Source organism: Leptonychotes weddellii, chromosome 15 (assembly GCF_054177405.1).
Source record: "Leptonychotes weddellii isolate Sample4059 chromosome 15, ASM5417740v2, whole genome shotgun sequence".
Lineage (NCBI taxonomy): Eukaryota > Metazoa > Chordata > Mammalia > Carnivora > Phocidae > Leptonychotes > Leptonychotes weddellii.
This window is the reverse complement of record NC_138383.1, coordinates 17,764,985-17,790,907: the sequence shown is the minus strand read 5'-3', so window position 1 is coordinate 17,790,907 and position 25,923 is coordinate 17,764,985. Positions and strand designations below refer to the sequence as shown.

The 25,923-nt window shown below is 57.1% G+C and overlaps 3 protein-coding genes across 12 annotated transcripts in view; 1 reads left to right on the top strand and 2 right to left on the bottom strand.

Moving 5' to 3' along the window:
• Positions 1–732: 732 nt before the first annotated feature.
• CCR10 (C-C motif chemokine receptor 10) lies at positions 733–3,734 on the bottom strand. Of its 6 annotated transcripts, none has more exons than XM_031021814.2 (2): positions 3,436–3,734; positions 733–2,191 (listed from the first exon to the last, which is right to left on the bottom strand). In XM_031021814.2, the coding sequence occupies exons 1-2, from the start codon at positions 3,445–3,447 to the stop codon at positions 1,124–1,126; spliced, it is 1,080 nt and encodes a 359-aa protein (XP_030877674.1). In that variant the 5' UTR covers positions 3,448–3,734; the 3' UTR covers positions 733–1,123. The 6 variants fall into 6 exon arrangements, with proteins under 6 accessions (XP_030877674.1, XP_081661084.1, XP_081661082.1 ...); XM_081804958.1 differs by having other exon boundaries at positions 3,033–3,591; XM_081804956.1 differs by having other exon boundaries at positions 733–2,587; positions 3,301–3,591.
• Positions 3,673–18,297, top strand: CNTNAP1 (contactin associated protein 1). 2 transcript variants are annotated; one of them, XM_081804947.1, is made up of 24 exons: positions 3,673–3,988; positions 4,873–4,974; positions 5,060–5,253; positions 5,697–5,850; positions 5,938–6,141; positions 6,705–6,889; positions 7,381–7,524; positions 8,213–8,474; positions 9,324–9,473; positions 9,730–9,901; positions 10,353–10,459; positions 10,597–10,716; positions 11,084–11,287; positions 11,531–11,687; positions 11,771–11,898; positions 12,199–12,384; positions 12,868–13,089; positions 13,344–13,583; positions 14,699–15,052; positions 15,218–15,345; positions 15,753–15,846; positions 16,042–16,287; positions 16,389–16,436; positions 16,926–18,297. In XM_081804947.1, the coding sequence occupies exons 1-24, from the start codon at positions 3,925–3,927 to the stop codon at positions 17,234–17,236; spliced, it is 4,176 nt and encodes a 1,391-aa protein (XP_081661073.1). In that variant the 5' UTR covers positions 3,673–3,924; the 3' UTR covers positions 17,237–18,297. The 2 variants fall into 2 exon arrangements, with proteins under 2 accessions (XP_081661073.1, XP_006750575.2); XM_006750512.3 differs by having other exon boundaries at positions 3,674–3,988; positions 5,697–5,844.
• Positions 14,226–25,923, bottom strand: part of EZH1 (enhancer of zeste 1 polycomb repressive complex 2 subunit) — a 36,096-nt gene continuing 24,398 nt past the window's right edge. For 3 of the 4 annotated variants that reach the window (XM_081804953.1, XM_081804955.1, XM_081804952.1), the window contains exons 14-21: positions 25,050–25,090; positions 24,435–24,560; positions 23,301–23,479; positions 22,700–22,795; positions 22,196–22,277; positions 21,675–21,755; positions 21,186–21,270; positions 18,576–20,942 (exon numbers count right to left, since the gene is read on the bottom strand). In XM_081804953.1, coding sequence (XP_081661079.1) covers positions 20,882–20,942; positions 21,186–21,270; positions 21,675–21,755; positions 22,196–22,277; positions 22,700–22,795; positions 23,301–23,479; positions 24,435–24,560; positions 25,050–25,090 — 751 coding nt within the window. In that variant the 3' untranslated portion in view covers positions 18,576–20,881. Of the gene's footprint in view, positions 14,581–18,575; positions 20,943–21,185; positions 21,271–21,674; positions 21,756–22,195; positions 22,278–22,699; positions 22,796–23,300; positions 23,480–24,434; positions 24,561–25,049; positions 25,091–25,923 lie in introns of those variants that run through there. The other variant, XM_081804954.1, reaches the window with a different exon arrangement.

The window sequence follows — 25,923 nt, the reverse complement described above, 5'->3', positions numbered from 1 at the left end:
CGCACTCCAGGCTGGAGTGGTCGGGGCAGCTTTGCTGACCGGATATTAAACTGCGAGAGTTGTCGCACGTGAACACCATCCTGCCTACCGTGCTCGTGTAAAACAAAGACCAGGCATCAATGCGACCGTCTCTAGAGGCATCCCGGCCTTGCCCTCGCCCCAGATGACAGTGGCCAGCACTGAGATTTCCTGGAGATGGAGACGTTCGAACCATATACTCTCTTCCCTGTCTGGATCCCAGGCCCTTGCCTGCAGGAAAGTTCTTTCCGATGTCTAACCTCTCTCTTTCCGGCAGGCTCAGTGCATTTCCTCTGACCCTGTCCCCAGGGAAGATGGAGAACGGCAGTCATCCCCAACCCCACCACGCCCATGATAACGACTCTGGAAATTTTCAAATTGGAACCCTCTCCTTGGTTTTTCTCCAAGGTGAAAAACTCCGACTCAACTTTTTCAATTACCTTTTTCTTTTTTTCTTTCCGCCACAGAACCTCAGAAGGGACCTTAAAGTGGTAATCTAATCCAAGAGCCTACCCCAAACGGGAATCTCCTGGCCACTGTCCCTGCCTACCACCACACCACGCACAGGCACACACAGTTCCCAACAGCCTTGGCCTGAATATTCCGGAGGCCAGGAACTCGGTACTTGCTAAGGCAGCCATTACTGGATAGCACTGTGGTTGTTAGAAAGCTCTTCCTTGTGCTACTTTAAGAGGAACCCCAGCCCTCCTCGTCTGGCAGCTTTCCCACCTCACATCTTGTTCGCAGAGACCAGGTGAAGGTGGAGGGGGTGACAGTGCCTAGAGCTTCAGCAGACTCAGCAGCTCTGCACCCCCACCCAGACTCTTAGCGCCTTCCACTCACAGCCAAGCGAGTTGAAGGGGGAGGCGGAACCCACCGGTTCCAAGTCGGTGACTCAAAAATAGTAACAGTTGTTGGGTTGCATCTCATTTCCATGTTATCAATTTAATGTGGCAAAGTACAGAAGCAATTCCTTTAGGTCCCTACCTCCTTCTCAGTGTTCCCCCACCTACTCCCTTTTCCCACTACCCTCCCTGGAATCCCGCCCTCCCCGCCCCCCCCCCCCCCCCCCCCCCCCCCCCCCCCCGCCCCTTGATTCGCAGCCCTAGTAGTCCCAGGAGGAGACACTGTGGGTCTCAGTGGGAGCCGAACAGGAAGAGAGGCGGGGCGGGCGGGGGCAGCGGCCGCGGGGGTGAGGCCCTGGGCTGCAGCTTCCACCCCGCAGCAGCCTCCGCAGGTCCTGGCGGAAGCGCAGGCCCAAGAAGGCGTAGAGCACGGGGTTGAGGCCGCAGCGGGCCAGGGCCAACCCTCCGGTCACCAGCAGCGCCAGATCCTTGCGCTTGCTGGCAGGGCAGCTCCGCTCGCGGGCAGCCAGTAGGTCGGCCGTATCCAGCAGCAGGGCGAGACTGTAGGGCAGCTGCAGCACCACGAAGGCCGCCACCAGGGCCACAACGACGCGCAGCGCACGCCGGCGCTCGGGCCCCCTGGCGGCCAGCAGCGTGCGGCCCAGGAGCGCGTAACAGGCGGCCATGACGCCGAGCGGCAGCGCGAAGCCCAGGACCACCTGCGCCATGGCGCTTGCCCCCTTCACCGTCTGCGTGAGGCCCTCGGGGAAGACGAGACGGCAGCGCCGCTGGCCTTCCCGCTGCCTGTCCTGGCTGAAAAGGAGAGCAGGCAGCGCCAGAAGCAGCGACAGCAGCCACACGATGGCTGAGACCACGTGTGCGCGGCCCCGAGCAGAGGGCCTCGGTCCAGCGGGAAGGGCCCGCGCGATGGCCACGTAGCGATCGGCGCTGATACAGGCCAGGAAGAGGAAGCCGGCGTGGAAGGAGGCGGAGTAGAGGCCCGAGATGGCGCGGCAGGTGGCACTTCCCAGACTCCAGCCCTGCAGAGCCCCGGCTGCGGCAAAGGGCAGGGTTAGGGCCAGCAGAAGGTCGGCCAGGGCCAGCTGGAGCAGGTGGGCAGAAGTGGGCGAACGGACAGCACGTCGGGCTGCCAGGTGGGTGGCCAGGACCAGGCCATTGCCAGCCAGACCCAGTGCAGCCACCACCAGGGAGACACTGGGTTGGAAGGCCCTACTGAAGGCCTGGACATCCGCCTTGTAGCAGAGCTCTGGCAACGGCTCGACGGAGTATGCCTCCTCATCCTCCCCCGAGTAGGGGCCCCAGGAGACCTGGGGAGGGCAAAATGAGAGAGACCTTATGAGACATCTTCCCACACACCTCCCCCTCCCACACATACTTTCCAAGCTGGGAGCTGCTGTGTGACAACAGTATAGAGGGAGAAGATACAAACTCTTCTCCAAACTCTTCCTAACATACCCTCCAACAGGCCTTGGCTTCCACTGCACCCCTCCTGCCTCTGCATCCAGCTTCCTGGACGACCTTGACTTTTCTGGATCTCAGTTGCCTGATATATAACGTGGAGATTAGAAATCCTGACCGGCCCAAGTGGCACAGTTGTTTGAAATAAGGAAGATAATGGATGTGAAGCCTCTGTGCTCTCCTTAGGCCAAGGTTTCTATTATTAATAAATCTTGGAGCTTCCGTTCTGTTTGCAGCGCCCTCTCCTGGAAAGAACACCCACATGCAGGCTTTGCCTCGGAGCTGGTCCCTGGACTCCGCGGCATGATGTGGAGAGGGTTTCAAAGGTCTTTTCCTTTCTCCCCTCCCCACCCCACCTCTAACCTCCAGTACAGGTACACTGAACTACTCATGACTGGGGGAGTGGGGGAGTCTCAAGGGTTACGGCTCAGGTTTTCTGGTCTCTGTTGCAACCTCGGACCTCTAGGTTCAGCTCACCATTCCCCTCAGCCCAGTCCCATCCCCCAACCCCAGCCTCACATCACCAGCCCCATCTGTCTGGAAGGTCCCTGGTCCCAGATGGCTCCAGATACCCTGGATAGGTCAAAACATGGCAGAAGTTTGTTACCAGGTGGAGAATCCCATCTCTTTGCCTTACCCTCCCTCTCTATAACCCTTCCCCCCCCCCCCCCCGCCAGCCCCCACTCCCACCTGCTCTGCGGGCTCCGTCCCCATCTCTGGCTACACAGGTTTCTGAAGTATAGCCACTGGGGAGAGAAGTTAAACTAGAGGGACAGGAAGGAAGGGGCGGGGAGAGGGACCAAGAGGGCGGTGGGGATTAGGGTCTGTGGGCTCTCTTTACCTAACTTTCCCATTCCACCCCCTATTTTTGTTTTCTCTTTGCCCTGCCAGTAGAAAAAGAATGGGTTTGAGAATATCATCATTTGCTAGCTACCTGTCTGATCTTGAGTAAGCTTACCTCTTTGAGCCTCAGGTTTTTCATCTGCAAAGTGGAGTAAGGTAAAAATGTCGAATTCACAGGGTTATGAGGGTGCCTAGCACAGGTGCCTGAGGCATAATTTGCCTTCAGAAAATGTTAGATTCTTTTACTTACTCTTCTCTCCATCTCCAGGTACTCACCCCCCGCTTTTCTTGGATTTTTCGGGACCTCTCCACTGGCACTAGCCTTCCTTCCCCCACCCCTGCGGCCACAGTCCCTGCCAGCCTCGGGTTATTCAGGGTATTTCCCGGCGGCTGGAGGCTCTCAACCCCCGCCCTTTCGCAGCAGGGCTGAGGCGCGCGCTTGCGCGGGGTCCGGGAAAGCGGCGCGTGCGGGGAGAGAGAGGCTGGGGAAGGGGGGAGGTGAGAGGAGAGAGGGTGGGAAGGAGAGAGAGAGCCGCGGAGAACCTGGAACGACAGAAGAGAGAGAGAGAAGGGAGAAGGGTTGGGGGAGAGACGAGGATAGAGGAAGGGGTGAGTTAGGAGCACAGACAGCGATCCGCTGCGAACCCCAGGAGGAGAACTGAGAGCCCGAGCTGGACCTGGAGCCCTAGCCGGAGCCGGGCACTGGGAGGCGGCCGCCGAGACCCGTCAGCCCTGCACCATGTGTCTCCGGCTCCTCTGCATCCTGCTCGCCGCGGTCTCAGGAGCCCGGGGCTGGGGCTACTGTGAGTGCCGGGCTCAGGTGCAAGCAGGGTGGGGCCAGGGAGTCCAAAGCCTGCAGGGCGGGTCCAGCCGCATTGCGGCTAGGTGGTCGCGGGTCCCTTCCCTGGCTGGCGCGCGCTTGCTCGTTCCCATCCTTTCCTGCCTCTCCCCCGCGCTCCGCAATGCAGCTCCGAGGCTGGCGCGCGCTCCCGGGCTGGTGCTGGGCTCCGAGGAGCCGAGGATCCAGTCGGCCCCGGGCAGGGATTTGGGACAGGGATCCAAGCGGGAGCTGGTGCCCGGGCTTGAGGGTTGGGGATAAGGGTGGTACTGGTGATCCCAGCTGGGGTTAAGGTCTTGCCAGGGCCTGGGGCTGGGCTTGGAGCTGGCCTGGGGGCTAGGGTTTGGGGCTGGGGCTGGATTTTGAGGCTGGAATCCAAGCAGGAATTGGTGACCCTGACCGATGCTAAGGTTGGACGTGAAGCTGGTGATGCTGGTATGACTGGCTGGGTTTGGGACCAAGGCCTGGATTTGGGGTTGGTGAGGGCTGGGGATGCTGATGAGTGGGATTGATGATAAGGCTAGGGCTGGATTGGTGCCTTGGGCTGACTCAGGTTCTGAAAGATGCTGAGGTTTGGGGTTGTGTTTAGGGGAGTACTAAGCCTGGGCTGGTACCGGAGCAGTCACAGAGTTAGGGAAGGTCTGGCCTAGGGGTCCCCCCAGAAGGAGAAGGCAGCCTCCCCTGAGTGTGCAGCTGTTGCTGCAGGCCAGGTTGAGCAGATGGCTTCAGTTAATGCTGGGGTGGCTGCTGGAGAACAGAGAAGGAAGAGCTCCAGTTGTTCAGTGTGCGTGGTCTTTGGAAGGACCTGGGAGGGGCCGCGCGAACAAAATGTCTGTTTCCCCAACCTAGACGGCTGTGACGAGGAGCTGGTCGGGCCTCTGTACGCACGCTCCCTGGGCGCCTCCTCCTACTACGGGCTCTTCACCACGCCGCGCTTTGCCCGGCTGCACGGTGAGCGAGGCACCGCCCCAAGGCGTGGTGGGGGCTCCGGAGGGCTAGGGAGAGCCAGTGGTAAAAGCCCTTGCCTCTTCTATAGGCATAAGCGGATGGTCTCCCCGAATTGGGGACCCGAATCCTTGGCTCCAGATCGACTTAATGAAGAAGCACCGGATCCGAGCTGTGGCCACCCAGGGCTCGTTTAACTCGTGGGACTGGGTCACACGCTACATGCTGCTCTACGGGGACCGAGTGGACAGCTGGACGCCATTCTACCAGCAAGGGCACAATGCGGTATTCCAGGCCCCCTGTGCACACACTCGGAGAACCTCCTCAGTTCTGCAGCCTAGGCTGGGCACTAGCTTGGGGGAGATGGAGGAGGTGATGGTGGGGACCCACGTGAGGAGCAGTGACTTCCAATCTGGGGATTCAGTCCAGAGGGACGGTCAGCTCACCATGTGTGCAAGACTTTCTCAGATGACAGGGATTCACATACTTTAGGGTCAAATCTAGGAGAGCTTCTTGAAGGAGGGGACATCTGAGTTGAGCTCTGAGGAAATAATAGGATGGCGGGAGAGGGCACCTGTTTTTCTAAAGCCACGAGGGCCCAGGAGATCAAGGAGAGTTTCCTTTCTGGAAGTTGATATTGGCTGGGTGTGACAACTGCCCGCTGGGAGGCTGTAGAGAAACGAAGCAGAGGTGGGGACCTGGTCTCTCCTCTCCCCTTCCCCCCTCAGACCTTCTTCGGCAACGTGAACGAGTCGGCGATAGTGCGTCACGACCTGCACTACCACTTCACGGCGCGCTACATCCGCATCGTGCCGCTGGCTTGGAACCCGCGCGGCAAGATCGGCCTGAGGCTCGGCCTCTACGGCTGCCCGTACAGTACGAGTGCGGAGGTCGTGGCTGGGGGTGGCGGAGGGGAGGCTCCGGAGACAGTCTTCCCGGTCCTCGGCCCACCTACTGTCCTTCGCGCAGAGTCCGACGTGCTCTATTTCGACGGCGATGATGCCATCTCGTACCGCTTCCCGCGAGGGGTCAGCCGGAGCCTGTGGGACGTGTTCGCCTTCAGCTTCAAGACCGAAGAGAAGGACGGGCTCCTGCTGCACGCGGAGGGCGTCCAAGGCGACTACGTGACACTGGAGCTGCAGGGGGCGCACTTGCTGCTGCACATGAGCCTGGGTGAGCTCCGCCGCCGGCCGGGCGATCCCGGCGGCTCTGCGGCCACGCCCCTCGCTGCTCCGCCCCCGCGAGGCCGCGCCCACTCCCGAGCTCGCCCTTCCTTACTGTTCGGACCAAACCCACAATTTGGTGCTCGCAAAGCACTGGAGTCCGAGTCAGGCGATCTGGATGCCAGTCTCAGCTCCACCTACCAGTGGTGTGACCTTGGACAAGGCACTTCTCCAGTCTGTTTCCTCATTGTAGAAACCTTATACTTTGTGTGCATATACATATAAACCCAAGAGTTGTTATTTTGTATCTCATCAGCTTTTCATAACATCCATATGATGAAGTAGAAGCAGCTAGTGGAAAACGGGGGCTCAGAGGGGTTAAATGACTTACCCTAAGTCACATACTCGCCGGTGGACCCCGCTCCATCCCAAGCTGAGGACGTCCAAGCTCTATATGCCCTGGGCCCTGTGCCAACCCTTCTCTGTGCTCCTGGCTGCTGCCTTCCCCTGGGGGCTAGGCCTCTCTGGGGCTCTCCAGGTTGTAGGTCTGACCCTGCTCCTCCGTCCCCCCAGGCAGCAGCCCCATCCAGCCCAGGCCCGGTCACACCACTGTGAGCGCTGGTGGCGTCCTCAACGACCAGCACTGGCATTATGTGCGTGTGGACCGATTTGGCCGGGAGGCAAACCTCACCCTGGACGGCTATGTGCAGCGCTTTGTGCTCAATGGTGACTTTGAGAGGCTGAACCTGGACAACGAGGTGAGCAGAGTGGTTTATTTAGTCGAGTTGGGGTGCTGGGCGGGTCCATGGGAGACAGTGCTTTCCAGTTCCTGAATATTCTAGCAGCTCTTGGCAAACTTGCGGCTCACGGGCCTGGGTTGTTGTGGCTGTTATTGCTGTTAGCAGGCTGATTTCCTGGGCATCGCCCCCAGAACAACTGACGTGGGATCTGGAAATCTGGGTTTTGGGGATCCGACAAGATGAGAAAATTGCCCCATTGGATTGCCCAACTCTGTGGCCCTGATCTGCAGATAAAGAATCCCAGACAGGTTAATTGACCTACCCAAGGGCATGCAGCCAATTTGTGGTGGAGTCAGGGCTAACACCCAAGCCTGGGGAGGCCCAGCGAGCTTCCAGCTTTAACATCGATACTGGGGAAACGTGCCTGGGAAAGCGTGGGGCGGAGGGGAGAGAAAGTGCGCGTGCGCGTTCTGGCACCCAGGGAACCTAATCCCGCACCCCGCCCGCAGATGTACATTGGGGGTTTGGTGGGCGCTGCGCAGAAGAACCTGGCGTATCGGCATAATTTCCGAGGCTGCATAGAAAACATAATCTTCAACCGAGTGAACATCGCAGACCTGGCCGTGCGGCGCCATTCGAGGATCACCTTCGAGGCCAGTGGGCTGGGGGATCAGGGAGGGAGGGACATCAGAGCTGCTTGGAAAGCAAAGAGAATCAGATAAAAGCCGAGGATTCTTCTCTCCCCAGCCAAATGCTCAAGTGGTGGGGTGGTGGGGGAGGCACCACGGATTCACAGGAGGTGCAAAGGCCACCCCTCCCTAACCCCCAGTTAAGAAGGTGTGGTCTGGTCTAACCACATCCTCAATTAATGCTTGAGGAAAATGAGGTGCAGAGACCCCGGGGTGGCTTGGCCCGGGATCACGGAGTTGTACAGTGGTTGAGTCCGGTCTTGAACCCAGGTCTGTTTTGGTGTGGTCCCCGCCCCCCACGCCACCCCAACCCTGCAGCGAGTATTCTAGTGCCCGCCAGGAAGCCAGCAGGAAGTTGCCTCTCCAGGCTGGGAGGAAGCGAAGGAGGCGGTCGCCCTGGAGACGGTGTAAAGCCGGGATAGCCAGCAGAGAGTCCCCCAGGGCCGACTTGGTTGGAGACCCCCTCCACAGCTGGTTATGTTTGTGGGGGCTGGGAATGGTCAGAGTGGGAGGTCCCACCCCCTCCCCCGCACACACCCCGAGGGAGTGCCGTGAGGAGGGTCTTAGATCGGTCCGGAAATTGACTTCCCAGCAGAGGCAGACAGCACATTCATTCTCTTGGATGCTGATGGCCCCTTACTTCCGTCCTCAGGGTAAGGTGGCCTTCCGTTGCCTGGACCCGGTTCCTCACCCCGTCAACTTCGGAGGGCCTCACAACTTCGTGCAAGTGCCTGGCTTCCCGCGCCGAGGCCGCTTCGCCGTCTCCTTTCGCTTCCGCACCTGGGATCTCACGGGGCTGCTACTGTTCTCCCGCCTGGGGGACGGGCTGGGCCACGTGGAGCTGATGCTCAGTGAAGGGCAGATCAACGTGTCCATCGCGCAGACTGGCCGAAAGAAGCTTCAGTTTGCTGCTGGTGAGGGGTGGAGAGTGGGGGGAGGCGGGAGGCGCCAGAAGGCCAGAGAAGGGCAGAGGAGGAGCGGGTGCGGGCCGCAAGGAGGCCCCTCGCTTATTGGAGAGGGGTGAGGGGGGGAAGGGAGCAGGGCAGGAGGACCCTGAGCCCTGGGGATGGGACGGAGTGGACGGGGGTGAGGAGTCAGATCTGAGCCGCTCAGGCTGCTGGGAGAGGCAGGTAGGCTGAGGAGTCCTGGTCTCATCTAGTTCCAGGGGGCTCCAGAAGAGTTTGTTACTCGTTTGCGACTTTGCCAACTCTGCCTCAGCTGCTAGGGTTAGTGAAGACAGTCAAAGATGTCACCACTCAGTGTGATAAGTGTGATGGAGAGGGGGGTGCCTGGGTGGCTCAGTCGGTTAAGCATCTGACTCTTGATTTCTGCTGAGGTCCTGATCTCACCGTCATGAGATCATGCCCCTAGTTGAGCTCCACACTCAGCAGGGAGTCTGCTTGAGATTCTCTCTCTCCCTCTCCCTCTGCACCCCCCCACGGGCACTCTCCACTCTCCTCTCTCTCTCTCAAATAAATAAATCTTTAATATATGTTATAGATTATATTTAATATGTTATATATTATTTATATATTTAATATATTATATATTTAACATATGATATATTTAACATATTATATATTTAATATGTTGTATATTTAATATGTTGTATATATACATGTGTGTGTGTGTGTGTGTGTGTGTGTATCTAATGTAATGGAGGGCACATAGGCACAGAGTGAGGTTGCTGCTTCCCTGCTCAAGACACCCTTATCTCAGAATGTGTCTTCCCACACCCACACCATCCTTTTTTTCCTGTCCAGGGTACCGCCTGAATGATGGCTTTTGGCACGAGGTGAATTTTGCAGCCCAGGAGAACCATGCAGTCATCAGCATCGATGACGTGGAGGGGGCAGAGGTCAGGGTCTCATACCCTTTGCTGATCCGCACTGGCACCTCATACTTCTTTGGAGGTAAGTGGGAGCCAACCTGGCCAGACCCCTGTCTCTGGGTGGGAAGGCATCACCAAAGTCCCCTCAGATGGGGCTACCTGGAGATTTGTAGGGATAAATCCCTCTCTCCCCTCTGGAGCCTTGGGGACTGGAAGGTCACTGCCATTGTCTCTTGGCCCCCTTCCTTCCTTCATGTCTGGCTTTCCTTTGGCATCTCCCTGGGGGAGGGTCTCTGGGGTCTCCCCTGGGGAGGGCCTCACAGGGGTGGTTGCTCCAGGTTGTCCCAAACCAGCCAGTCGATCGGGCTGCCACTCCAACCAGACGGCGTTCCATGGCTGCATGGAGCTGCTCAAGGTGGATGGTCAACTGGTCAACCTGACTCTGGTGGAGGGCCGGCGGCTTGGATACTATGCTGAGGTCCTCTTTGACACATGTGGCATCACTGATAGGTATCCAGAAGCCCCTCTCCCTGCAAGAGGTGACCCCTCCAAAGCCCTCTTCGGTGGTCTCCCAACGGGAGTGGCCTTTCTCAATAATCTCCCTTCTCCTGGTCCCAGTTCCTCAGTCTCCCACTTGGAGATGACTCCTCCTTGACCTCTTGTCTCATCCTCTTGTCCTTCTTTACCTGGTTCTTCCGTTAAAGTGACACATGCTCGGACTGGAAACGAAGCATCTGTTCTTGGTCCTAGAGGGTTTTCTTCGGGGGGGGGGGGCGGGGCGGATAAACAGTAGTCCTTGAGTCCTGAGGCCTGCCTAATGTGCCAGCACTTAGGCTTATATCTGGCTAGTTAGTCGGGGTGCTGGTGCTCTCAGGAGCCGCAAGGGAAGTTTGTAGGGATCAGACCCCACGCTCACGCTCACAGTAAGGCGCCTTCCCTTGGTGCTGACCCTCTTCCCTAGGTGTAGCCCTAACATGTGTGAGCATGATGGACGCTGCTACCAGTCCTGGGATGACTTCATCTGCTATTGTGAACTGACAGGCTACAAGGGAGAGACCTGTCACCAACGTAAGCCGGCTGGGGGATGGGGGCCACTCCGGGGCAGGGGAGGCCAGGAGGTTGCTGGGGATCACGAGGCTGCTAGAGCTGGTAGGACTGGCCCTCCTAGCCCTCTGACCCCATAACCCCACCCCATGACCTACCAGCTCTGTATAAGGAATCTTGTGAGGCTTATCGACTCAGTGGGAAAACTTCTGGAAACTTCACCATTGATCCTGATGGCAGTGGCCCCCTGAAGCCATTTGTGGTGTACTGTGATATCCGAGGTCAGTGGCTCTGATGGGTGGTGAAGGGGCAGCTGACAGGGCTATGAGGGGGTGTGGGGGAAACGGGATTGAAGCGGGGAGACAGGGTCCAGCAAGACTGATCTGTGGTGGGGGGTAAAGGATGACAGAGGGGAAAGGGGACACTCAGGAATTTGTAATCTAGCTTTGCAGATAAATTCCAGCTTCCCGATCCAGTCCAGCTGTCCCATCTCCAGCCTCCAGGGTCGGGGGCCCAGAGCTGGGCTGGAACAGAGCTGCTGGCCACATTTATTGGCTCTGAGGAGCAGCAATGGTGGTGGAGGTGGGCAGGGAGATGGGTAGAGAATGCCCATCTCGAGCCAAAGCTCTGTCCCTTCCACTCCCCCAGAAAACCGAGCGTGGACAGTTGTGCGGCATGACAGGCTGTGGACAACTCGGGTGACAGGTTCTAGCATGGAGCGGCCATTCCTGGGGGCCATCCAGTACTGGAATGCCTCTTGGGAGGAAGTCAGTGCCCTGGCCAATGCTTCTCAGCACTGTGAACAGTGGATCGAGTTCTCCTGCTACAATTCCCGGCTGCTCAACACTGCTGGTGAGGGCCTGGGCCGCTGAGGGCCTGGGCCGCTGAGGGCCTGGGCCGGTGAGGGCCTGGGCCACGGCGGGCAAGGTGCAGCGCTGGAGGAGAGACCCATGGGGGCTTGGGAGGAGGGAGCCAGAGGGCTCAGCTGGAGCTCTTGAACATTCGAGCAAGGATCTGGGCGGGTTGGAAAGGGGAGAGGAGCCCCGGGGCTAATGGAGGGCTGAGGCCTGGAAACGGCCTCCACGTCTTCCCCAGGAGGCTACCCCTACAGCTTTTGGATTGGCCGAAATGAGGAGCAGCACTTCTACTGGGGAGGCTCGCAGCCTGGGATCCAGCGCTGTGCCTGTGGTCTGGACCGGAGCTGCGTGGACCCCGCTCTGCACTGTAACTGTGATGCCGACCAGCCCCAGTGGTGAGGGGCGAAGGGACAGGGCGTTCAGGATTCCAGGGGCAGCAGAACAGCAGGGCCTGAACCACTGCATCCTGCCCCCACAGGAGAACCGACAAGGGACTGCTGACCTTTGTGGACCATTTGCCCGTCACCCAGGTGGTGGTGGGGGATACGAACCGCTCCAACTCGGAGGCCCAGTTCTTCCTGAGGCCTCTGCGCTGCTATGGCGATCGTGAGTGGCAGACCCCTTCTGTGTGCCCTCCCGGGGTTGGCTCTCCAGTTTCCAAAATTTAGGCCACCTGACCCACTGCGGGTCTCTAGGACATCCTGCCAGACACCCGGCTCCTGCGGGGATGGGACCCCTTCTGTGTTGCGCCCTGCACCTCATTCCCTTTCATTAGACCCCTTCTCCTCCCCTTGGCTCCCCGCCCCCAGCCGTCCCCCCTGCCCTATCTTCCCCCCCCCCACCGGGGGCTCCCTTCCTTCACCCTCCGACCTCCCTGACAAGGCCTTCCTCCTCCTGCTTTTGCAGGGAATTCCTGGAACACCATCTCCTTCCACACTGGGGCTGCCCTACGCTTTCCCCCCATCCGTGCCAACCACAGCCTTGATGTCTCCTTCTACTTCAGGACCTCGGCTCCCTCGGGAGTCTTCCTAGAGAATATGGGGGGCCCTTACTGCCAGTGGCGCCGGCCTTACGTGCGGGTGGAACTCAACAGTGAGCGGGCAGACGCCGGGAGGGGCGTGGGCTGGACGGAGCTCTGGGCCGAGGTGGGGTAGGCAGAGGCTGGGGGAAGGGGCAAGGGCAGATGCCAGCACGGAAAGGGCTTTGGGTGACAGTAGGTTCTAGACCCGGGTGTGTCTTGGTAGCTGGCTGGCTCTGTGAGCTTGGGCACTCACTTCAGCTCTCCGGGCTTCAGGCCCCGCACATGTGGATAAGGCAGCTGGACCCCTGAGGTGTTTTCTACCCGACTGGCTATGCTTCTAACCTCAGAAGCAGGGCTGGGACGCTGGCTCCAAGGATCTGCAAATTTGGGAGAGACCAGGAGCATAAGGTTTTAAGGAGTTGATGGGTTTTGTCCCAGGCTGAGGACAAACTGGAGGGACATTCAGGGAGCTCTGAGGAGTGAAGAAGAGAGCTTGTATGGGGTGAGGAATCTGTGCGGTCTGAGTCCTTTCTCCCCACCCCTGCGCTGTCCAGCATCCCGGGATGTGGTCTTCGCCTTCGATGTGGGGAATGGGGATGAGAACCTGACAGTACACTCGGATGACTTTGAATTCAACGACGATGAGTGGCACCTGGTCCGGGCGGAAATCAACGTGAAGCAGGCCCGGCTCCGTGTGGACCACCGGCCCTGGGTGCTGCGGCCCATGCCCCTGCAGACCTACCTCTGGCTGGAGTACGACCAGCCCCTTTATGTCGGTGAGCAGCAACCCTGCGCCGGGTCTGAGGCCTCCTGCGCCTTCCCGCCCTCTCACCGCAGCTCTCCTGGCTTCCAGGAGCCCCGTGTCTGAGGTCCCCATGCCCTCTGCTGCAGAGTGGGCCAAGAGCTCACCTCTCCTCTCTAGGCCATGGATTTTATGCCATGATTTCGTTCCCCTTAGCTCCCTCCCCAACCCCAATACTTACCCGTCTCTGGCTCTACACCCATTTCTTGACCGGCCCGCCCTTCCCAGGGTCTGCAGAGCTTAAGAGGCGCCCCTTCGTGGGTTGCTTGAGGGCGATGCGTCTGAACGGAGTGACTCTGAACCTGGAGGGCCGTGCCAACGCCTCAGAGGGTACCTCACCCAACTGCACGGGCCGTTGCGCCCACCCCCGGTTCCCCTGTTTCCACGGAGGCCGCTGTGTGGAGCGGTACAGCTACTACACGTGTGACTGTGACCTCACGGCTTTCGATGGGCCGTACTGCAACCACGGTCAGTGCGGCTGCTTATGGGAGACCCGGAGCCCTAGGGCGCAGCGGGGTGCAGGGAGGGCAAGGGAAGGATGGAGGGTGCAGGGTCAGCACCAGGGAAAACTAGAGCTGTCCCTGGGTTCCTGAGTGCTGAGGCGGGGCCGTCCGGCAGCTGAAGATGCCGGGCGACTCCAAGTCATAAAGTGGGGCAAGGAAGGGATGGTACAGTTGGCTGGTACTAAAGGAACTCAAAAGCAACCGGCAGATAACTTCCCCATCTTCCCACTGTCACCAAGATAGCACAGATTAGCCCCCTTGCAAGCATACCCACCGCAGGCGGCGCGATGCCCTCCTATGCCATTTCCTAGTTGATAATCGCTGAGCTCCTAAAACACGTCTTACAGCCTGGTTCTCGGTTAAGGCAAGCCTTGACATTCAGCACCGCAAGATTCCGCACATGCACCCAGACTGCATCCTTCCTAAGGCTGGCCTAGGAGGATGTGCGCGCAGGTAGGTTCACGGTGTGCGAAGTCTGCCGGAGCAGGGAGTTGCAGGGACTCGGGGACCAGCAGAGGACCTTTCGTCTTGGTTTGGAAGTGTGAGTGGTGGCGAGTGTACCGGGGGGGGGTCACGATACCTCGATTCTTTTTTTTTTTAAGATTTTATTTATTTGTCAGAGAGCGAGCACAAGCAGGGGGAGTGGTGGGCAGAGGGAGAGGGAGAAGCAGACTCCCCGCTGAGCAGGGAGCCCGATGCGGGGCTCGATCCCAGGACCCCGGGATCATGACCGGAGCCGAAGGCAGATGCTTAAACGACTGAGCCCCCCAGGCGTCCCCATGATACCTCGGTTCTAATCTTGGCTCTCCGCGTACTGCGTATCCTTATGGCAGTCAGTAGCCAGTTCTGTGCCTCAGTCTCCCCATCTGTCAAAGGCACGGGTTGTACTGGATGATCTTTTCCATTTCTCATGGTTTTAAGATTCCATTCTGGGACAGATTCCATTTCTGGGACAAGGGGACCTACCGGTGAATGGAGGCATGCTGTGACCGCGGCAAGGTCCCAGGGCGGCGGCGAGGATGACATAACAGTGTCCGAATCCGGGAGTGGGGGCCCTGACCTCACTCCATCTGCCTTCAGATATCGGCGGTTTCTTTGAGCCCGGCACCTGGATGCGCTACAACCTGCAGTCGGCGCTGCGCTCGGCCGCCCGGGAGTTCTCGCACATGCTGAGCCGGCCGGTGCCGGGCTATGAGCCGGGCTACGTCCCTGGCTACGACACCCCGGGCTACGTGCCTGGCTACCACGGGCCCGGGTACCGTCTGCCCGAATACCCCCGGCCCGGCCGGCCGGTGCCCGGGTACCGCGGGCCTGTCTACAACGTCACGGGAGAGGAGGTGTCCTTCAGCTTCAGCACAGACTCCGCCCCCGCCGTCCTGCTCTACGTCAGCTCCTTCGTGCGGGACTACATGGCCGTGCTCATCAAGGAAGACGGTAAAGGTCCCACAGCCCCCCTCCCGCCCCAGCTCCAGCTTCCGGCAGCGCGCCCTCCACTCTGACAGCTACTGGTTCGCTGGTTCAAGGCCCCCCGAGCGCTCTCCGAAGACAGGGGGCTGTGGGGGCCCAGAGGAGACGCCCCTTCTCCCCCCCATCCCACAGGGACCCTGCAGCTGCGGTATCAGCTGGGCACCAGCCCCTACGTGTACCAACTGACCACGAGGCCCGTCACCGACGGCCAGCCCCACAGCGTCAACATCACCCGCGTCTACCGCAACCTCTTCATCCAGGTGCGCGCGGAGGGAGGCAGACCAGCCCAGACGGCGCCCAGGTTGCGCCCCCGGGGGAAAGGCCAGCTATTTAGCAGGAGCAGGGCACAGCCCAGTTCACAGAGGAGTCTCCTGTGTTTTGCCTCCTGTGACCCTCACACGTGCCCTGGGAGCTCGCTCGGGGAGGCCGGCGTTCTTATGTCTGTTTTATAAGTCAGGGAATGGGCCCCACAGAGTTTTCCACAAAGTCAACCCCCTGGTGGCGGCAACAACAAGGCCCAGATGAGGCTGTTGGGTTTTCCACGCCGAATCCTTCATCTGGGTGGCTGTCCACCCAGGACTGAGCGAGGGCTCCCCAGCAGCGGGGGCGGCACGGGGGTTCAGCGGGGTCTTGGCTTCGTCAGTCTCTGGTTCTCCCTCCCCGTCAGGTGGACTACTTCCCGCTGACAGAACAGAAGTTCTCGCTGTTGGTGGACAGCCAGCTGGACTCACCCAAGGCCTTGTATCTAGGGCGTGTTATGGGTGAGCTGTGGGTGCGAGTGTTTGGGGTGAGGGGTTGTGGGCGAAGCCCCTGGAGCCCAGAGGAGCGAGGGACCTGGGACCGGCTGCGAAGGCGGTGATCGTGAGGAGCAGGAAACCTGTGGACGGCGAGCGGTGAGCGGGGCGAGCCTAGGGGTGGCCCCAGCCCCCGTCCCTCTGGGCCTGCCTCTCCCTCAGAGACCGGGGTCATCGACCCAGAGATCCAGCGCTACAACACACCGGGGTTCTCGGGCTGCCTGTCTGGTGTTCGATTCAACAACGTGGCTCCCCTCAAGACCCACTTCCGAGCCCCTCGCCCCATGACCGCTGAGCTAGCCGAGGCCCTTCGAGTTCAGGGCGAACTGTCTGAATCTAACTGCGGGGCCATGCCACGTCTTGTCGCAGAGGTGCCACCTGAGCTGGATCCCTGGTATCTGCCCCCAGGTAGGTCCAGGGCACACACAGAAGAGGGACGGTGGACAAGGAAGGGAAACGATTCTTAACACGGAGGAGGCTTCTCCTAACTGGGGCTTTCTCCTCTTCAGACTTCCCGTACTACCACGATGAGGGATGGGTGGCCATACTTTTAGGCTGTGAGTAGCATGATCACTACCCTGACCTAATTCTACCCTCCGTGGGCATCCCCTCCGCGCCCCGTATCCCCAGGGCTGAGGGGGGCGAAGGCACTAGGCGTGTGGGGGTGCACACACACATGAGCTAGGCTGTGCGGACGGTAGGAGAGAATTGAGCTGGAGATTCTTCAAGGTTTGAGGATGCTATGGACTTTTAACTGAAACGAAATATTAAAATGGCGCTATAGCTAAAGGATGAGGAAAGGGGGTGCAGTAACCTCCAGAGAGGCGAGAAACTGGGGTAACTCCAGGGATGTGGAAAGAGAATACTAGAAATCAAAGACACCAGGGGTTAAGCCAGGAATTCAGACCTGCCGGACACTTGGGCCTGGCTTGCCACGCTCGAACTGCGGACAGTCATACACGCATCCTTTTGGCCAAAAGCATACATGTGTGTCTGTGGAGATACCCCCAAGAACGGCTCTGAATTGTTCCTTCTTTCCCTTTCAGTTTTGGTGGCCTTCTTGCTGCTGGGGCTGGTGGGGATGTTGGTGCTCTTCTATCTGCAAAATCATCGCTACAAGGGCTCCTACCACACCAACGAGCCCAAGGCCACCCATGATTACCATCCTGGCAGCAAACCTCCCCTACCTACTTCAGGCGCTGCCCAGGTCCCGGCCCCTACACCAGCCCCAGCCCCAGCCCCAGCCCCAGCCCCAGCCCCAGCCCCAGCCCCAGCCGCAGCCGCAGCTCCAGGCCCAGCCCCTGGCCCCCGGGACCAAAATCTTCCCCAGATCCTGGAGGAGTCCAGGTCTGAATGAATCAGGAGAAGGGCTTTAGGGACCAAGTCCATCTCCTCTGAATCTCCCAATTCCCACCTCTCCCCACCCTGTCAGGGACATTTGGCTCCTCTTAGCTGGTTCTGCTCATCCAGAGGATGCCCCTCCTGCCAAGTCTGGTAGGCAGAGCTACAGATGGGACCAAAGGGAGTGGTCGACCTCACTGCCTAAAGCAATGCTGTCCCCGTCCCCGTTTCCCCAGGCTCCTGGTTGTTTGCCTGCCCCAAAGGAGAAGCTCCATGGGGTAGAGACAGGCCCTCTCTGCCATCCCTGTCCCAGCTGCTGCCAGGGATTAACAACAGAGTGCAAGGGAGATTAACTGCTTCCCTTCAAATATTCAATCTCAGCAGGGACAGATGTGTGGGATTGCAGGGATGCACAGGGCATGGGGGGAGGAGGCTGCTAAATCATATCCCCTAGCCTCCCCCCTGCCCTGCAGAATGTCTTCCATCTGCTTCCACTCAGTTGGGGGTTAGGGAGGGCTTTGTTGCTGTTCCCCACCCTCTCTTTTTTGTTTTGTACAGAGACCAAGAGGCCTCGCTTTTAGCACCTTAGTACCTCCGCTGCTTCACATGCTTTAGCCAAAGCCATAAAAAAAAACTTGCAATGTAGAGAGAATAATGCAGACACACCGACTAGCCAGCCCTCTATTCTTCCTCCCTCTTCCAAGATATGCAATAGCCTTGGTGCCTGTCCAAAGGCTTGGCCCCCTCTCCAGTGCATGAGGAGTCCTCTTTCCTCCGCTCAGAGATGCTGCTTCGTTTGCCCGGGAGGTCCTATTCTTTATATATATTTTTTGTTGCAAAATCTCTCTCTAGAGAAACTCTATGTATTACTCTAATTTTCTAATTATCAGTTTATATATAAAAGAAAAAATCAATCGACTGCCCTGTGCTGTGCCCACAGTCTGTGGTTTTTGCTTCTCCTGTGTTGGAAGTCTCGTGAGGTTTGCTGGCCACTCACCCAGTCCGACCCAGCCTCCACTCTGAAGCCGTGCGCTCAGAGCCTGAGCCGTCCTAATAAAGCAGAGTGGCAGAGCCCCAGTCTGTGCGTGGTAGCTGGCGTCGTGGCGAGGGGATAAGCGGGATGATTTTAAAGGACCCCATCTGAGGGCTCAGGAATTTCTACGGGGAGCCTTCAGAGTCCTTGCATCACTGACCAGGAGCCAGATTGGCTCTTGCCAAACCCTTCTCCTCCCCTAACCCCAGATCTCAGTGAACAAGTGGGGATCAGAATGCTAGCGCGTCAGTCCGAGCTGCCCCCGTACTGACGCCCCTGGATCCTTCCAGCCCCAAAGTACACAATACACGACTTGCCAAGATGGATTCTACCACTTTATTCAGGTAAGAGGTCACGAGCCACAGGACTTTAAAGTGCGTGAAATTCACTGGCAATAAAGCCGCACGTATACCAGCCCTCCCCCCCCACAGTCCCCACCACCTTGCTCTGTCTGTCATTCCACGGTCTGGGGGGAGAGGTTGAGACCCATCACTGAAGGTGTGGGGTGGGGGGACAGCGAGGGGAACAGGATGGGAATGCTGGCAGAACAGGAGTATTAGTGGTCTGAAACTGGGAAGGAGGGGATTCTGCACACTGAGGGAAGAGGGGGATCAGTCTAGCCTCTCAACGGCTGGATATAACCTGTTGCCCATCTTTTCCTCACAGCCAGCCCCATTTCAGACAGACCCAACTCCTCCTCCTTCATTTGTCTCTGGTAGTTCCCTGTAATTTACGAGTACTTCAGAGCCCACAGTCCAGTTAGGAGGTGTCTCCAGTACACAATGAATACAAACCACTGCAGATGGAGATTTCAGAATCATGGTGGGGCTGACCAGTCAGGTGGGAAGAGGCTTCCGTCAGGAGCCGGCTGGGCGTGTGCTCAGGGCTGAGTGCATGTGTGCCCACAAGTGTGGTGCGTGAGGATATGTGAGTGTGTGTGCACGTCCCACCAAAATCCCTAGGCGACAGTTTGGCTAGAGGGAACCCCACTCCTTGCTTCATGGGACAGCCAGTGGGGTTGGAGAAAGGGAGTGGTCAGTATAGACCAGGGAAGCAAGGCTTGGATTCCCTAGAGAAAAGAGAAGCCGGCTCCCTACTCCAGTATTCCCTGGGCCAGCCTGTCCCTGCCCACATCCTTTTTACCCAGCACAATGCTCCTTATTCCCTGCCAGCTCAGCACACCGGCCATAGACCACAGGGGTAGCTCCTCGAGCCGGCCCCATCCTCATTTACGTCTTATGTGGCAAGGAAGCTCCTCCTTACTCCACCAGGAGCTGAGACAGAACTGGAGGGGAATCTTCCAACCCCTGTCCTTCCCCTTCCCTTAGGAATGGGATTTGGGCAGGGACCCCAGAGACCTCAGCTCAAACGTCACCTCAATCTGCAGACCTTCTCAAAGAAATAAAGTGCTTTGCTCATCAGGACTCCCAGAGAGAATGGCACCGTGGACTGGCGCAGGAGGTTGGCCTGCGTCCTCTCTACGCTTCAAATACCCTCTGCCAGTGTGTGTGGCGAGCGTGATGCCGTCCTAAGCACGTGCAACTTGGGAGCCCCTCACCCACCTCCAAACACTCAACTACCCTTTCCAACAGCAGGTGCATCAGACAGGAAAGTAAATCACCTTCAGAACCTCACCCCTCTCTAGTCCAGGCCTTCGCCCATCTACCCAGAAGAGATAAGCAACAGAGGCCCCGTGGGCCTGGCCTCTAGAGGGAATGAAAGGCCTGAAAACAACTCCATAGCCTGGAACTGGCGTGCTCCTGCGCAGCCCGGCACGACCCCCTGCTCCTTCAGTAGCAGCACGAGGGTCGCCTGCCGGCGCCGAGCCACAGCTTCGGGAGGAGCCGGCAGCAGACTGGCGCCGGCTTTCGGGAATCTGAAAATGTATCCACCCATCTCCAGAGCAGAGAAGGTTTCTCAGAGCCTCTTGGGCCCCAGGCTCAGCAGTTGAACTGCGGTCACCAGGATGGCTCTCGCTCTCTATGGAAGAACAGCACTTAGCTCTCCTTCTCCCAGTGTTGAATATCCACACTCGGAACCCACACTCTTTGAATTTGAACCCTGCCAGGAGGGAAGAGGTAGTAAGGTGACCCGTCTCCCCTCTGAAGTCAGTCTGTGCCACCCGCCAGGCTCGCCCTTGACGCAGGCCACTCCTAAGCTCCGGGTACCAAACTTCACCGAGCCAGTCCTCTCCAGGCCCTATGACCACAGAGAGAGATGCCGGCGACCCAATTACACAAGGACCCTTGACTTGGAAAGTTAGAATTACAGGCCAGTGCAGGTGAGGAACTGCCCAGGTTGACTGCCGAGGCCCACAGCCTGTGTAGCGGACCAGAAACCACGGAGTCACCCACCCCTAGCCCGCGCTCTCTCCCTCTGAGGCCTGAGACTCGGTCTCCCACTTCTGCAACTCTCCTCCTGGGGGCCCAAGCCCCAGCTGCCTCTGTGTCCCCTCTCACTGAGACCGCTTGTTCCCACTGGCCACAGCCGAGGCCTCGCTGCAGAGGGAGTGGGGGGGGGATTCTCGGTGTGGGAGACACGTAGTGCAGGAAACTCGAGCAGCGGTGGTGTGTGCATGAAGCAAAGACAGTGCTGCCACCGTAAGCGCTGGCGTGGGGCCCGGGAGGGCTAAAGGACATCGGTCTCCCTCTCGATCCCCACGTACTTGAGGGCATCAGCTTGGCTGTACCTGTCCCGGAGCAGGAGGAACCAGGTTACTGTCAAGGCTTTCGTGAGTGAACAGATGGAATCCCCTCCATTTTGCTCCCTCTCCCCGTCCCTCAGAGCAGTTTACAACTGACGCAAGGTACCCGAGAGTAGAACAAAGACAAAGACTTGACCACCACCATAAGACTGTCTCCTTCCTCCATACCACCCACCTTAAGTCCCCAAATCAATTCTCCCTCCCAAGGACCATTTCCGGCCACCTCACCTGTAATCAAAGAAGAGCTCTTCACCAGCTTGAATTGCCCTTTTAGCAAAGATCCCAATGCGATGATCCCCATTCACCATGACCACTGCAAACAGGACAAAGCCAAGGCTAGGTTCCTAGTCAGCTCCAAGCCAACAACCGGTGGTGCTGGGCTGACTTTCTCCCAATTCCCAGTGAAAACATAAATAAAGTGGAATTAAAAAGCAGTCAGTGATGACAGTTGCCTCTGTCCTTTTAGATCTGTTATTCTGGCTGGTGATATAGGAAGAGAATTCTCTTTAAAAGATTCTTGTTTGTGGGAAAATGGTTATAATGTATTCAGTGAAGAAAGCCAACTACAAAACAGACTCAAAATGATACCAGATGTTAATCATGACTGTCTCTGGACAAAAAATAACTCAGCAATGAAAAAAGTTACATAACGGATAGAAATCATAGTAAATAAAGCATCCATCACCCACCCTCCCTCCTAGGTCACTGGGAACTCACCTTTGGCATAACAGTTGGGGTTCACTGAATGGTTTGCAAATCGAATTTTGTTTCCTTTCCGGGTAGCATCTACTACAAAATCTATATAAAGAAAGATCATGAGCTCACCAGGCAAATCCACAGCTTCTTGAACCTGATTTCAAAATCAATTAAATGGTAACAGAAATAATCCAATGGGAATTTTGAAGACCAGCAGCACGCATCATAAGAATATGGCCTCATGTGGGTGCGCTCCCTTTGGGTCCCCCCATTTTGCTGGAATTACCAATCGCCTCTTCCCATCTACTGGGTAGGGAGATTTCTGAGGTGTAAGTGCTCAGTGTTCCGATTATAAACACAACCCAGAAATGGGGGTTCTCCCAAAGCAAGTGAACTGTGGCTCGTCGTGTCTTCAAGTTTAACCTGCTGACATCCAGATGGTGGAGAAATCGTAGCTGATCTGAACGTGGGCTACTGTAAGGGCAATCTGGTAGAAAGACCTGTCTGAGACCACCTTGGGGCCAGAGAAAGAGACTCCATACCATTGTTGAGGTTGAAGAGGAAGCTGGACATGTATTTATCGTAGACCTTCCCCCGTCGATCAGCCTCATCCTGAGAGATAAGCTGCAGGGACAGACAAGGAACAAACAGGGGATTGGGCTATCTGCTCAGGGCATGGTACCCTGCCCACAGAAAAGGCTGGGAGGGGACAGTGTCACACGTAGGTGCTTACTGAGTATCATGATGAGAATCACAGCAGACAGAGCTCAAGTTAGTTCATTCCAATACCCACCCAGTGTGACCAGTATGAAGACTGAAGAGAGTTCCCTGCCTGCCCCCCTTGTGTGGCCTGAGTTGGGAAAGAATTTCAGAAGAGTGGTTTATCTCAGGACTACAAACCCTTCTGTGGGATCCCCCAAGAGACCACACGGGAACTCAGCTGAGTTATTTAGAGAGTAATTCATAGAGGTCTGGCCCACAGAAAATCAGAGTTTCTCATCAGTATCTCCCCAGATAGGAATGTGGTCCAAACTGATAGCACTCACCTCACCACAGTATTCAGAAATGAATTCGTTCTTTTGCACAGACTCCTTAATGAAGGTGCCCCATCCGGCCACATCTGAGGGGGCCAGCAGCAGGTGCTGGGGAGGAGGGAGTCAAACCTCAGACTACAGGGCATGGGTGAGTGGGCGGGGTGTGTGCTGGGTGTGCACGTGTGCTGGGGGTGGGCAGGACGGAAAGAACAAGCAACTGTTAAGAGGATCTGAAAACAGAAAAAGGTCTAAGCCATTCTGTTCTGGGGAGAGGAAAAACAAAGAAGGGAGGTGGCGAAAGGAAACGTGACACCTCCTCCTCTAGGCCCGGGGGCCTCCTGGACCCAAGTCGCGGGGACTCGCTGGTGCAGGTCAGGTAGAAACAGACAACACCCGTGACGTGTCCGTCCTTTCTGCTCCTCTCAGGCTGGCCAGTTCAGGGGTCACGTTTCTAACTCCTCCCCAGGACAGAAAACTTCACTAATTCAGTACACGCATGTCCCTTGGGATTTGCGGTAGAAGCCCTCCGAGGGGCCAGTGGAAAGAGGCCGCGGGGGCCAATCTGTCTTTCCCCCTCCGTTATCTGGCCCGCAGGCCCGAGAAAAGCCCTCACCTTCTTGAGGCCTCGCTGGATGCTGCAGTTTTTGCAGGAAACCACCTTGCAGTCCCAGTGCTCTGAGGCCCCACAGGTGAGGCACAGGTCGGGGTCACACTCTCGCACTGCCAGGTAGCAGGGACACTGCTTGGTGTTGCACTGGGTCTTACAGCGACAGCCAGGAAAGCGATTCTGACCTGGGGGGAGAGGGGCGGTTAGGGACAGGGGCAGGCTAATGCTGGGGCTCAGGTCTGACTCCAGGGTCAGCAAGGAATGTTGTGTGTTTGGGGAGAGTTGGCAAAACAGATGAGAAGCTCCCTGGCCAATAAACATATAGTCCAGTTTCCTTCCAGAGAAAATGGAGTGCCTCCCAACATTCATGCCTGGGAGTCAAAAAAGCAGGTTTGACTATTGAGAGGTGTTTCCTAGAGATTCCTCAACAATGCTCTCCCTCCCCCTTGTTCGTGGAATTCGGAAGGGAGGTGGTGGGTGGCCCAGAGAAAATGAAATCAGTGCTTTTCACTGCTAAAGCATCACCATCAAAACAAGAATCATTTTGAGAACAGAATGCATCCGTTCTAAGCTGCCCTCCTCCACCCACTGCCCTCCCCAGCACAGTGCCTCTCTGCTGTGGCTGAGACTGGTATCTGCCAGGGGTTAGAAGGTATTTCCAGCACAACTGCCTGGGCACCAAGTTCTGCAGGCTCTGGGGGCTGTTCTCAAACCGTTCAGCCCCAAGCGGGGAAGGGCACGGTGTGATAAGAAGTGAAGGAGAAGCATGTTTAGCCTCTGTCCTACTTCTGCTGATCCAGACGGCCTGATATGAAAACTCCCCAAGTATTAAACTAAATACATGAATCATAACCTGTGTCTGTTGTAACACAACATCCTAGAAAGGGAAGCTGTGACTGCGCCTGAAGGAAAAAGAGTCCCATGTTTCTGATTTCTGTGTAATTGTTGCTTTTAGAATGAAACACCTACGGGTTTTTAAAAAATGACTTTTCCAGATCTTAAGTATCTTGTTTCCTCTGCAGAATGCTTAAAACACAGCAGAGAGAACCTCAGAAGGCCCAGAGGCAGCAAGGGGCGCAGGCGGGCTGCACCAGGGCCGACTGTCTGGGAGGACTACCGGGGAAAGCGGAGAACGCTTACAGTCCGGGTTGCACTGGCAGAACTTCTCACAGAAATTCTGTGTCATGATGCAGGGGCAGGTGCTGTCACAGGGGCGGTCTGGATGGTCGCAGGGCTGGTAGTTGTACACTTGTGTGGAAGAGTTATCTAGGAAAGAAATGAGTAGACTTGAACATTGCTGTGCCCACGCCCTGTGGTTGTCCTCCCTCCCAACTGTCCAATGGCCCCGACTGGGGGAGGCTGTCCCAGCCATCATCGTAGGCACACATTTAGCACCTGAAGCCAGAAGCACTCAGAGATGATGGTTGTTCGGCAGCTACCATGGGGTGATTTGCTTTGTGGGGAGAGTGTGGAAATGGCCCGGGACAGGAGAGCCATTCCAAACATTAAACGAAGTCTGGAACCTGGCAAATGGCTCACTAGGCAAGTCAGAGACCACAAGGCTCACCACTCTGCCTCCGAAGAGGTGCTCTCAGTTGCAGCGAGAAACTGAGCTGTTCTCAGCTGCTGCAGACAAATCTGCAGCCTGCGGAAGCGGTGCAGGGTCAACAAGTGCCGCTGTAGCTGGGGCAGGCGGGGGACCACAGGGGTGTGACCTTGGGCTGAACTGCCCAAGAGCGCCCTGCTGCAACTTACCTTTCTTCAGCTGAATTTTCCTGCAGTGTGCAGCCCACAACCTGAAAAAGAGAGACGGATGGGCCTGGGTCATGACTCTAGGGAACTCTGCAGATTTGGATAAATAACAATGCGACCTGCTCTGAGGGACTGTGGTTTGATGACTGGGGACTATCCTCCCCAAATCCCTTCACAGGAGGCCTCTACCCTGGTAGGTGGATGCTAGAGTCCAACTGGAGTCCAGCTGCTCTATGCTTCGAGATTTAAATATAAACAACAAAGATGCCTAAAAACAAACACAAAACCCAACCCTCTGTGTCTATTATAATGCTATTGTTTCTCCTTCTCCCTCTCCTCCCCACCTCCCTCCTTCTCTTTGGGGAAGGTGGGGGGATGTGGAGGAACTGCAGGATGGGGATGTAAGAAGAGTTTTCAGGAATCTGCTGAGTGAAGGAACTGAGGGGGAGAAGAAGCTACACGGACTTCCTTCTCCATCTACAATTGGTGTCAGTTCCTTCCTTCACTAGGTGATAGTCATTAGGGAGCCAAGGCAGGCAGAATGTTGAATTTAAAAAAAAACCTTCCAGGGGCGCCTGGGTGGCTCAGTCGTTAAGCGTCTGCCTTCGGCTCAGGTCATGATCCCAGGGTCCTGGGATCGAGTCCCACATCGGGCTCCCTGCTCGGCGGGAAGCCTGCTTCTCCCTCTCCCACTCCCCCTGCTTGTGTTCCTGCTCTCGCTGTCTCTTTCTCTGTCAAATAAATAAATAAAATCTTTAAAAAAATAAAAATAAAAATAAAATTAAAATTAAAAAATTTAAAAAACCTTCCAACCCTAAGCAAAGGCTAGCTAAAAGACAGTGTTATTATGCAACTTAGAAAAATAATACAAGTGCCA

Excerpts from the sequence above, each read along its gene's own strand:
- CCR10 (XM_031021812.2), bottom strand. The coding sequence starts at position 2,606 with ATGTGGGTGTTCTTTCCAGGAGAGGGCGCTGCAAACAGAACGGAAGCT. Across the intron at positions 2,192-2,339 it reads AAGCCAAGGCCTGTTGGAGG|GTCTCCTGGGGCCCCTACTC; the intron begins GTATGTTAGGAA and ends TGCCCTCCCCAG.
- CNTNAP1 (XM_081804947.1), top strand. The coding sequence starts at position 3,925 with ATGTGTCTCCGGCTCCTCTGCATCCTGCTCGCCGCGGTCTCAGGAGCC. Across the intron at positions 11,688-11,770 it reads GATGCCGACCAGCCCCAGTG|GAGAACCGACAAGGGACTGC; the intron begins GTGAGGGGCGAA and ends CTGCCCCCACAG. Across the intron at positions 15,346-15,752 it reads ACCGCAACCTCTTCATCCAG|GTGGACTACTTCCCGCTGAC; the intron begins GTGCGCGCGGAG and ends CCTCCCCGTCAG.